Genomic DNA, 13,092 nt, shown 5'->3' with positions numbered 1-13,092 from the left:
TGACACAGGTTTTGTCAAGCCATGTGCTCTATATATATTTTTAAAAAACATTTAACAGTAGTCTCTGCTAGGATCTGTTAGCTACAAACGTAGACAAAGAAAGTGTGAAAACAGATGTACTTTTGCTTAGTCTACAAATAATGTATATTTTGAAAGGGGCTAAACAGATTTGTTAGTACCCCTTGAAAAGATTATAAATGGATCAATGTTATATTTTAAACTGTTATTTGTAACTAGTATCACACATGTATTTATTCTTGTAATCAGTCAGTCAGCCTATTAAAATTGGGAAAAGTAGTCACTTTATTTGGTATCATTGCGTGCACCACACTGAACATGGACCAGAGAAAGCAAAGGAGACAGTTGTCTGAAGAGATCAGAAAAAAAACTAGACTAGCATGTGAAAGGTAAAAGATGTAAGACCATCTCCAAGCAGCTTAATGTTCCTGTGACTACAGTTGCATACATTATTAAGGTCCATTAGAGTGTAACAACCTTCCTGGACGTGGCCACGAGGAAAATCTACCCCATATTGAACAGAAACATAGTGCAAATGGTAGACAAAGAGTCATGAAAACTTCCAAAGAGATACAAGCTGAACTGAGCTTGCACATTTCTTTTGTTTGTTGGGTTCCATTATCCCCTGTATCCAGCTGGGTTTGTCTGCAGAGACTTCTCCAGTGTTTTCTCTACGAAGATCAGAGAACCTTATTAGGTTGTTTGCTGGCTTTCTAGCCATTTGGTGTGGATTTTGTTCCAAAATTGCCCATTTCATCTGTGTGTCCGGCCATGTCCTGCCTTAAAAAGGTGACTACTGTAATGGTGGAGAAGTACCCAACCCATAGGCATTGGAATCCTTTTCCAAAAACTCTGTCCTCCCTGGCAGGTCTTGCCCTGCACTTGGTTATGGTTTCACTTTTTCAAACCATGCCTCACTTTAAAAGGTATCCAACCACAGTTGCTGTTGATACTCTTCTCATAGAAAACAGGGAGCAGATGGCGGTGATGTTACATAGTATTTGGGGTTGAATAAAGACATACGTCCATCAAGTCCAACCCATATAGGTCCACGCATCATCTCATTCTTAGGGATACTGGTATCCCTGGATATTACGGTCCCTCAAGAAATTGTCCAAACGTTTCTTGAACAAATCTACACTCTTGGCTGAAATCACTGCCGATGGCAGTGAGTTCCAGACCTTAACCGCTCTTACTGTAAAGAACCCTCTTCGCCCATTGTGCTGGAATTTTTTCTCCACCAACTTTAGGTGGTGGCCTCTAGTCTTTGTAATGGAGTTAATCTCAAACAGTTTGTTGCCAATGTTGCTGTCACCATTGAACATCTTGTACATGAAAATCATATCCCCCCTTAATCTCCTTAATTCCAGCGTAAACATGTTTAAGGTCAGAAGCCTTGTCTCATAGCTCTGGTCCTCCATTCCCCTAATTAGTTTTGTTGCCCTCCGCTGGACTCTCTCCAGTTCAAGGACATCCCTTCTCAGTACCGGCGACCAAAACTGGACCGCGTACTCCAGATGTGGCCGAACCAACGATCTATATAGAGGCACAATTATAGACTTGTCCCTGCAATACATCCCCTTCTTAATACAGGACAAGACCCTGCTAGCTTTGTTTACCGCAGCACGGCACTGCAAGCTACCATTCAGTTTGTGGTCTACAATGACCCCCAAATCTTTTTCTATTTCTGACTTCCCTAGCGGCATACCCATGATTGTATAGCCTATTTGTTTATTTTTATGTCCAAAGTACATTACTTTGCATTTATCGACATTAAACCTCATCTGCCATAGTATTGCCCACGCCCCTATTTTATCCAGGTACTCCTGCAATGTTTTATTGTCACGTTCCGTTTCTAGTACCCTCCCTATTTTTGTATCGTCTGCAAACACGGAAACATGGCTATTTATTCCCTCCCCGATGTCATTAATGAATAGGTTGAACAGTATCGGACCCAGCACAGATCCTTGAGGCACACCGCTCATTACACTAGCCCAGTCCGAAAAGGTGCCATTTACAGATACTCTCTGGACACGTTGCCGTAGCCAGTTCTCTATCCACGAACACACCACCTCATCTATGCCCATAGCCCTCAGCTTGTGAAGTAAGCGCTTGTGTGGTACCGTATCAAATGCCTTTGAGAAATCCAGATATACCACATCTACCGGCTTCCCTCCATCCATATCTCTGCTTACCCCCTCATAAAAAGTTAGCAAGTTAGTCAGGCAGCTGTGATGTCTTACTGGAAGCCTCCTGATTTATTTCATGCATTAAACTTCTGTTGGTACATGTGCATAGGGCACTTTGGTTTATGTGCTGCACCCCTTAACGGTCTTGTAAAAAGCTTTTCATCACCAGGCATTCGAGGGACAGCACCTCTTCAGACTAGCTCTAGATGCTCTCATCATGAATATTACTGGTGGCATGAGCACGCATCTACCCTAGTGAAAGAAGCCCAAGGAGCAAACTGCCAAGTCCTCTCCCTCTCTGATTGCCAAAATGCATCCCTTTTGTTTCTCCACTATCTCACCATTTATGTTGAGGCCCTCCAAGCTTGGCCCCCTAGCCATCCACAAAGTCTGACATTATAAGTATGCCGAATTCTCAGATAAGCCTTCCTAGGCATAAAAGTGTTCCCCCCACATTGGAGGGTGGCAGGATGTATGTTGATCTTTGCAGATTGAACAGTGTAGATTACCAGCACACAAGGGATGAGATAAATCCTAATATTCTTTTATTCAAAGAAGCATGTCACAAGTGTTATAGAGCCAACGTTTCGGAACCACGCAGGGTTCCTTCATCGGGGCAAACATAGTGACAAAGACCCTGCGTGGTTCTGAAACGCTGGCTCTGTAAGGCTTGTGACATGCTTCTTTGAATAAAAGAACATTTGGATTTATCTTATCCCTTGTGTGCTGGTAATCTACACTGTGCAATCTCTCGATCTGCACGTGTTGGTCCTCTTGGGGTATCAATATTATGTAATACTTGGATGACCTCCTTTGAGGCATAAGTAGGCAGGGGCTTTGTCAGACAACATATTTTTGACTGTCCAGATGTTAGAGTTTTGGGTGGATCTTAAACCTTCAGAAATTGTTGCTGGGACTGCCTTATCATTTGGAGTACCTGGGTTTGGTTCTGGACATGTCTAAGGCCAGAGTCTGTCCCTTTCACCTTAACCTGTACATTGTTTTCCTGTCCCTCTGTCCAGCTCCAGTTCATTAACAGGAAATTTTCCTCCATTGTCTGGATGTAGCTGGGGCTGTGCAAGTTTATTTTCTAGCCACTGCTTTCAGAAAGACAGATTACATTTTTTTAATCCAGGATGGGCCCTGGAAGGGTGTCCTGGCTTCTCCTTGTAAATTATTCAGGCTTGGGGTCTAAAGCAGGGCTTCTTAACCTCTTGCCATCCGCCTGTTGTAAAAAAAACGGACGGACGGCACTGCTGCATTGGCGGGTTGCCGTCGCCAGACGGCATTTTTTTCCTGCTTGCGCGCGCCCCCTAGCGGGCATGCACGGGCAGAAAAGACCCGACCAATGCAAACACCCGTTATGGAGACAGTATCCCTTCTTATCAAAGCAAGACTTGTATTCCTCAGCAAAACAGCCAGGGCTTAGCCTGCAAAGACTTACCCCTAGTCCTTTTTTTATACTCCAATGTCTCCTGCCTCATCTCCCATAGGAGTTTCTTGTCAGTAAACATAAGGCGGACCCGTATGTAAAAGAGTTTATTCCGCATGGCCTTTAACCACTTCAAGGTGTTTAGACCCCCTTCCTTGCCAGGCCATTTTTCAGTATTCAGCGCTGCGGTACTTTGACTGACGTTTATTCCGTCATGCAACGCTGTACTGAAATGAATTTTATACCATTTTTTGGGGACAGATAGAGCTTTATTTCGGTGGTATTTAATCACCACTGGGGTTTTTATTTTTTACTATAATTAGGAAAAATTACAGAAAATTTGGGAAAAAAAAAGTTTTTTTTAACATTATGTTAGGAAACATTTATTATTACCCAGTTTTTTGGTCAAATATAAAAGATCAGGTCACGTCGGTTAAATAGACACTAAACATGTCAAGCTTTAAAATTGCGCGCACCCGCGACATCGCAGAAAACGACGGCAACCAAAATTGGCCATAGGCGACACTTTAAACGTTTTTACCGCTCATCAGTTTAGTGTTATCAGTGATTGATGGCCCTAGACTTATTGCTCTCACTGCGACGTTCGCGGCGATATGTAACATGTGCGGCGTAATGGGCGCAATCGTCTTTTTTGCACGTATGCGCCCCCGACGCATGTTTGCATGCGTGTATGTATGAGAGGGGACTTAAAAATTTTTTTGTTTTTTTATTCTTTTTTATGGTGTAACTTAAAATTTGGGGGGGACTTAAATTTTTTTCCCTTTTTTTTTTTCACTAAACTTTATTGCTATCACATACGGGGGCTAATAAAAACCCCTCTATGTGATAGCAAAATATGTGACAGGTCCTCTTTATGGAGATAAGAGTTCTCCTCAGCAACAAAGACAGGGCTTAGTCTGCGAAGACTAACTCCTAGTCCTTTTTTGATGCTCCATGGTCTCTATTTTTTAAGCCCAAGCCTATCACCAGGTGTGCCTGCAAATCATGGATCTTCAAGTCCTCCAAACCCTGCAGATGAATCTCTTTCAGCTTGAGGGTGCACCCCTACAGTTGGGTGACATCTGTTAGCTTTTTTCGGACAGATAGCTTGCCTCTCGTATGCTTGGGTGCAGGAGGTTTCCAGGGTATACATGCACTCCCGTCCCCTCCCCACTTCATTACTTCCAACCTTACTATGTCACCGCACAGATTGGGAGATCTCCACACAGTTCCAAACCAATAAGGGTTATCCATCTCATCTTGGCTCTCAAGGCCCTAAATGTCTTTATTAGGTCCTGAAATTCCACAAAGAATCCACCAGGTCTGTCGGAGCTTTACTCCATCAGGGAGATTTTCTGGCGTCTGGAAACATGCGTTACAATAGCGCCACACATGTTAGGTATTGCCACATTGGTCAGACTAAGAGCAATGAGTCTAGGTCCATTCTATACTGTGATTATGTGCACTAAAATTAACTTAAGGGTAGTTTTTACTGAAATTTTGTGTTTGATAAAGAGTTGAACTAATATCATGCAACTTTAAAAATGTGCAACTGCTGCCATTTTATTCTGCAGGGCCTCTGCTTTCAGGAAATATATAATTCTTGGTGATGGAGGGAGGAGTGAAGTAATTTTCTGCCTAAAATGTGGATTATAACGTGTGCAAAAATGGCTCTGACAGTGAAAGGGTTAAAAGCAATGGATAGAATGGCATACAATTGAGCTGGAGGTAAAGGCCCTTGAAGGGCTTTAGTGTTATAGAGAGAATTTAAAGGGTATTGCATAATGGCATTAAGCAGAGTCTGTTGTTTATTATGGTGTCTCTGTGATATAGTTCATAATTACTTTAGTTGTATGTACTTTATTTGTTCCACTCTGTACTACTGTTTTGTATTTCTGTGTTTTTTTATCCAGATCTTGATGATAACATGTTTGTAAAAACTTCCACCAACAATGAGTGGATTTCAAGGGGAGACTATTATGCTAACCACCAGTGCTGGAAGGTACGCTTTGTTGAAGCTTCCTTAAATGTAAATCCTTATCTGTGTATATATAATCTTAATGCATTAAAGTGGATTAAAAGCTTCCCCCCTAAAAAATTGCTGATAGGCAGGCTTTTTATGGCAGGAGAGACTGTGTAAGTGTCTTTTGCCATAAAAGCTTCTTTCTAGCTGTCAGCAATTTTTTTTTGTATGCTGTGCGCAGCTCAGCTCAGCGCACAGGCCTGGCATGCAGAGATGAAGTACCTCCATGCACAGGCCCGGAGCTACCGCAAGGCAAGTCAAGCGGCTGCCCCCGAGGGCGCTGATGGGGTGAGGGCGGCACTTTGCAGGAGGGTAGTGGATGCGGCGAGCCGGGCTGCACAGAATCAGGAAGCCTCGACTGCCTAACCATCAGGAGCCGAGAGAATGGCCGGGTGGAGGAAGAGGTGGGGCTATACCGTGCCGAGTGAGATGCGACCCGTCCGCCCCAGGCCCGCTGACAGGGCGGATTGATGGTAATTGCTGCGGCGCCGGGGAGCATGGGGGCTCCGGGGCTGTCACTGTGGACAGCGAGCAGCACTTTCCTGTTTCATGTACATCATCCTATAAAACAAACAGGGTTTGGAAATCATAGACATTGATTGTATTGTATTGTTCAGTGTGTGAACTTGTCAGTATATAAATACTTCCTGGGTATGTATTTTTAAGTTTTTACCATTATTGTCAAATATGTGGTATATTAACTAATGACATGGGAAAACTTTGTTCTCAGGTTGCTGCAAAATGTTACCAGAAGGGTGGAGCAGTAGAAAAAGAGAAACTTGCCTTTGCCCATGATGACGTTTTAAGTTTGCAGGCCAAAACTGCCAGTGTAAAGTGAGTACATATTTCACTAGTTGCTAATGTTTCCTCTTAGTAACATTTTGTTATTTACAGCAAGTCATGAGAGATTTTTACTTGGATGAGCAGGGACAGCTTTGCGAAAGTAAAGCCAGTGTGTGTGTTATGTAATGTTGTTAATTTAATAGATGAATTCATCAGATGTTTTTTCAGTAGTTTATCAGATGAATTTAAATTCATCAATACAACTTGTGTACTATGTTGCCAAAATGTAACATTTGCTATTATGAAGATGATGAAATGTTATTATGCTAATACTAGGGCCTAGAGGGCACAGGTAGAGACACTGCAAAGGAAGCCATTGACAGTTCAGCTTTTGCTGTATCTCTGCATTCTTAAATCCATTCAGAGTGCTAACCTAACACTTTTAGTTAGTAGCATTACTTATTTGCAACATTGCCAAGGTTTTCACCAAAGTCATGGCTCCAACTATGATTTAAAGAATGTTGGTTTTTATTTCAAAGTGTTTTTATTTCAGTTATATAAGGTACATACAGAAAGTAGGAAAGTTTTAATCTATTAGAATGGACCACGGCAGCCCTGATGCCAAGTTACATAATTATATATTCCAGTGTATGGGGCTGTCAAATAATTATAATTAAGGATGTCCCGATACCGATGCTAGCATCGGTATTGGGCCCGATACAGGGCATTTTCATGAGTACTTGTACTCGTGAATATGCCCCGGGAACTAAAGGCCGATACCAGCACTTTAAATTTGTTTTAAACAAAAAGGCGGAGGGGGCGTGGCCGGGTGCCGGGATGAGCGCGCGCGCAGCCTTAACCTCCCTCTGCCCGCACTCCACATGTCCGCCTCGGACTCCCGCTCGTCTCGACTTGCAGATCCGTCCCTGGACTCCTTGGCTGAGTCTCCAGCTGCCCCTGATGGAGCCTGCTCGCCAAGCCGCTCAACTGACAGCCACTCCGGATCTCCGCCGCCAGCTACAGGTGAGCCTATGCACTACAGCCCACACACACTACCGCCGGACCCGCAAGGATGCTGCATAAGCCGGGAAGCTTCCCTGCCTGTCACAGCTCCTTTGCACTTCAGCAGGTCTCCCAGCACTGTGACAATGACTACTGCTGCCATCCTATTCAACAGCCACCATTAGAGCCTCCCCTGGCTGTTCTTTCTTCTTCAGCCCCCAGATGTTAACAAGCTTCTAGATCGCAGGACCCTAGTGTGCAGCCCTGGTGAGACCCAAATGCATCCCATATGAGACCACACACAGCCATATATATTTGCTGTATAATCATGGAGTGAGGGGATCTGTAGTCCTCTATTGCGTGTTGCTGTATAATCATGGATTGAGTTACAATTCTTAAAAATTATAAAGAAATTGCCCTAAAATCATCAGTGTTGTTTTAGAATAAAAGGTCATGTCCCTTTAAGAAAAATCGGTAATTGGTATCGGCAAGTACCTGAGGGGCAGTACTTGTACTTGGTCTTGAAAAAGTGGTATCGGGACATCCCTACTTATAATATTATGAGGATATGAACCCTATAACAGTGGTGGGCCTTTCATAAGTATATGTGAACAGGTTAGAGTTATGGCCAATAAGTACCATGATGAGGGGGTACTATATATCTCCTCCTGGATTATTGAAAAAAAGAAAAGCGAGAGAATCTAGGCATGTGTGGAAGAGATACGAGCAGATAAGCCAACTGGGGAGTGTGATTACCAACCCCCCCTTTGCTGAAATAAATACTCCTAAATATTTGATAGTTTGGGTTACCCAGTGAGAAAGGACATTCTCCTTGAGGTGAAGTGCCTCTTTCTTGGACATTCAAACATAAAGTTCCTATGATTTATGTGTAATAATTTTGAAATGATTAAGTAGTCCTACAAACGCATCTCATGACCGGGTTTTGAAATTTCCCTCAACAGCTCTTACACAGAAGAGCTAGGCAGCATGTTCTCCTATCTGTTTGCTCTGCCTTTGTGGCAGGTTTCTCCCTCAAGTGGAACGCAGTACTCAGGAGATTGCTGGTGGTGCAGCTGAAGCACACTGTAGACTGCCTTTCTTTGAATTACATTGATTTTCTGAATTTGAAAATAGCTGTTTTATTTAGGTCAACATATGTAGGCATTGTTTCAAAATAAAAATTTAATTTGATAGATGTTTGTTTTAATTCAGCTTATGCACATTTTTATATAACTTTATTTTCCAGGGAAAAGCAGCTAGGATATCTAAGACTCGCAAAGACTTACTTGGAGTGCAGAGAACCAAAACTAGCTATGAAGTGCTTAAACAAATCCAAAGAATTTAGCCTCTGTGCAGAACTTTGCAAAAAAATGGAAAAGGTAAGAGTGGTTAATTGATGTAAAACAGTTGGAAAGGCGGGTGTGATGGTCTGCTTTTTTTTTTAATAGTGGTTTAGAAATACCTGACCTACTGGTCTAATAAAACTTTGATCAAACTATTGACTTTGTTTTTTTAAATGTACAAATTAAAGAAATCAGTTTAATGTAAAAAGATATATATATATTTTTAATCTGAATGTGTAGACTTGCTCAAATGATCTATGAGAATTGCCAATTTGGTCACCTCCCCTATCCTTGAAAAATGTGCCAGGCAGAAGTTTGCTCAGTGTTATCTGAAGTTTCTAATGCCTCATACCTTCCACCATACGCATCTTCCACATTGACACCTCACAGGTAACACTGACCATTCTGGAATGACAGCGCATCCACCAAATCAACATTTTAAAATTCCCCAGCTAATGCCTCCTCATGCCCTCTGACCTCCCCCTCACACCCAAATGGCCCCAGTTCAGCCACAGTGGCTGTAAGTCTGTACCTGCCGGCTGCTGCTGTCCACTCCCCACCCCAGTGTCAGGCACCGCCTGCTGCTGCCCCCTGCCAGCCCCATTCCCTCCACCCCAGCGTCGGGCCCCAGTTCAGTGTCGGGTACCGTCCTCTGCCCCCTTCCCCCAGCATCAGACACCAGGCTGCTGTAGTCACCACCCGAAGTTTGCTTTAAAATACAGTTCTTACCACTCCAGCAACTCTGCTCTACTCCCGCCTTGCTCTTCAGTGCAACCTGGTAAAAAAACAAGCTCTGCCCCCCTGAAAAAGAACCTTCCTGCAAGTGCCAACTGTACAGGGGGGGCTCGACCATGCAAAGAGCTGTACTGTACTTATTAGTCTACAGCATATGACTACATAGACCAAGAGCTGTACGGTACTTATTAGTCTACAGCATATACAGCAAGTCCTTGATTGGGGCCCGTGCCCCTTACAGGAGTACTGGCCGTACCCACCTGAAATTAAATTTTGAAACCAAAAAAAAAATTAAAAATTGTGAGGCCGAAACCTTTCCCAACCTTTAACCCTTTCGCTGCCACCGACGTAAGGCATACGGCGGAACAAAAGTGTTCCCAGCTGGCAAGCTCAGTATGCCTTACGTCGGTGGCATTTACAATTCTGCTATAAGCTCATGGTCGCTTTCGCGACCATAAGCTTATAGCAGAACTGTTCAGCAGACTTCCCCCTTCAAAATAATAGCTGTCATCAGCCGCTCACAAGCCGCTGATGACCGCTATTAACGAAAATACCGGGCGCTCCCCCCCCCCCCCGCTGGCACCGCTGCTGCCGGCCACCGGCATCTGGAGTCTCTCATCCCTGCCTGAAGCTGCTCCATGCAGGGATGAGAGACTCCATGGATCCCCACTGCTGTGCCCCACTTGTAAGGTCTGTGGCAGCGGGGATCCGATGAAAATTGGCCGGCGGAAGGGCGAGCGGCGGCTGGCCGCAATCCAGGATGGCCGAGCGGTGTTCTGATCGCAGACGCTGTCATCCTGTCAGTTTTCTGTTGCGTGGCCGAGCGGGGGGATCGTTAAATATCATTGATATTTAACAATCCCTCTGTGCAGAGCAAACACTGGAGTGTCATCGTCTGATCACTCTGGTGTTTGTAAATAACTGGGGACACATAGTACTATGTGTCCCTAGTTATGAATGAACAGGCTGTGATTTACATCACTTCCTGTTCATTCAAGAATTTATGAATGGGGACTAGCACTCACTACAGATTTTAAAAAAAAAAATGTGTACAAAAAAACCCTAAAAAAAGCACAACCCCTCCTTCCCCCCACATAGCATACACATACTGAGGTGTACGCCATGCACATGCGCTGCAGTGCGTTGTTAGAACGCATCGCAGTGCATTATTTTTGTAATTAATTTTTTTTCTTTAAAAAAAACCCATTAAATTAACTGTGGCAGCGCATGGCAAAGCTTTGTGACGCATTGCTTTTTTACAGTTTTGCGTGCCTTCATTTTTTTACCTTTTCGCAAAAAGGCGCAATTACAAATTTGCAAATATTTGTTATTTATTAACTCAATACAGTTTTATCTTTTTCTGGATATAAAATGTAACTTACTAACTTACTATGTCCACAATCATGAATGATCAGGAAGTGATGTAGATCACTTCCCATTTATTCATAACTGGGACACTGTAAGCACAATGGGGGGAATTTATCAAAACTGGAGCAGACACAATATGGAGCAGATTTGCACTGCAACCAATCAGCTTCTCTGTCTCATTTTCAAACCTTACCTGAGCAAACTGAAGAGAGATGCTGATTGGTTTCCAGTTAGTTACAAACATTCAACAATCAGCTGATCGGTGATTGTTTGTATACAGTTCTCCATCCTGAATCAGCTGTCACAGGAGGGGGAGGAGAGCTACGCCTCCTGTTAAATGACAGCTGTCACTGCCTTCACTGTTCTGCTTCCTGACTGCTGTCACCGCCCGCTCGGCCTCCTAAAAGCTTCTCTCCGCCCTGCTCTATTAGGAACAGCCCAACGCTGCTACTAAGGTGAAGTTGTGAAAGAAAGTTTCATGTGCCAGTTAATACACCATGACAAGACTGAGCACAGCAACAAGACATAAGGTAGTTATACTGCATAGCAAGGTCTCTCCCAGGCAAAGATTTTAAAGCAGACTGGGGTTTTAAGATGTGCTGTTCAAGCCCTTTTGAAGAAGCACAAAGAAACGGGCAACAGTGAGGACCGTAGACACAGTGGTCAGCCAAGGAAACTTAATGCAACAAATGAAAGACACATAATGCTTACATGGGAAGATGTCCAGCAGTGTCATCAGCACCAAACTGATGGAAACCAGTGGAACCCAAGTACACCCATCTACTGTCTGGAGAAGTCTGACCAGAAGTGGTGTTCATGGAAGAATTACGACCAAAACCTTTTGACATAGAAACAAGGCTAAGCGACTCAACTATGCACGAAAACCTATGACTTGGGGTGACTCAAACATTCATTATTGTACCGTCCTCCAGCCCTTCAGGGAACAAACTGCCTCGTGCTACAGACAAATATTTCAAATTTTTACTCATCAGTCCAGAGTACTTGCTGCCATTTTTCTGGGGCCTTGCGGCCAAAAAACACATACCTTGACCTGGAAACAAGGCAAAGTGACTCAACAATGCATGAAAACATAGGAACTGGAGTGCAGACAAATGGCAGCAGGTGCTCTGAACTGAAGAGTCAACATTTTAAATATTTGGCTGTAGCAGGAGGCAGTTTGTTCGCCCGAAGGGCTGGACAGCGGTACAATAATGAATGTCTGCAGCAACAGTAAAGCATGGTGGAGGCTCCTTGCACGTCTGGGGCTGCATTTCTGCAAATGGTGTTGGAGATTTGGTGAGGATCAATCTTGTCCTCAATGCTGAGAAACACAAGCAGCTACTTATCCATCTTGCATGCCATACCATCAGTAAGGCGTGTGATTGGCCCCAAATTTATTCTACAGCATGACAACGGCCCTGAACCTAAAGCGAATGTCATTAAGAACTATCTTCAGTGTAAAGAAGAAAGGAGTTCTGGAAGTGATGGTTTGGCCCCCACAGAGCCCTGATCTCATCATCGAGTCTGTCTGGGATTACATGAAGAGACCGAAGGATTTTGAGGCAGCACACATCTGTGAAAATCTGTGGTTTGTTCTCCAAGATGTTTGGAACAAATGCTGTTTTGAAGGCAAAGGGTGGTCACACCAAATATTGATTTGATTGGGATTTCTCTTCAATGCATTTACTTTCCATTTAGTTAATTGATAAAAAATAAACTATTTTACAGTTTTATTTCTAAAAGCATTCTTACTTTTACAGCATTTTTTTCACACCTGCCTAAAACTTTTGCACAGTATTGTATGTGTATGTATGTATGTATGTATACATGTATAATTATGTGTGTGTATTTTAGAGTAAAAGACTTCTGTATACATTTTAAGTATGATTAATACAATATTCTACTAGACATGTGAATTTAAGTTTTATTTTGTGTTCTAGATTAAGGATGCAGCATTCTTCTACAAAAAAGCACAGGATCATAAACTTGCTGCTCAGCTGTATGAGCAGGCTGGAGAATACAACACAGCATTGAACCTGTACTACCGAGAAAAGATGTATGAAGAAGCTGTTCATGCTATTGAAAGGTACATAATCTTGAAATCTGTATTTAACATAACCTTTCTGACATTAGGTTATCTCTGTTTTCCATGTCCTTTAAATATTCCATTGTTTTAACTTCCATTTTATTTCATATGAT

The 13,092-nt window shown here is 43.1% G+C and overlaps 1 protein-coding gene across 1 annotated transcript in view; it reads left to right on the top strand.

Moving 5' to 3' along the window:
• Positions 1-13,092, top strand: part of TRANK1 (tetratricopeptide repeat and ankyrin repeat containing 1) — an 81,605-nt gene that overhangs the window by 56,389 nt on the left and 12,124 nt on the right. Inside the window, exons 20-23 of the mRNA XM_018557795.1 lie at positions 5,553-5,641; positions 6,393-6,496; positions 8,694-8,826; positions 12,834-12,979. Coding sequence (XP_018413297.1) covers positions 5,553-5,641; positions 6,393-6,496; positions 8,694-8,826; positions 12,834-12,979 — 472 coding nt within the window. The remainder of the gene's footprint in view (positions 1-5,552; positions 5,642-6,392; positions 6,497-8,693; positions 8,827-12,833; positions 12,980-13,092) is intronic.

Source organism: Nanorana parkeri, unplaced genomic scaffold (genome assembly GCF_000935625.1).
Source record: "Nanorana parkeri isolate BGI_ZX_2015 unplaced genomic scaffold, ASM93562v1 scaffold304, whole genome shotgun sequence".
NCBI lineage: Eukaryota > Metazoa > Chordata > Amphibia > Anura > Dicroglossidae > Nanorana > Nanorana parkeri.
This window is presented reverse-complemented; position numbering and strand designations above follow the sequence as displayed.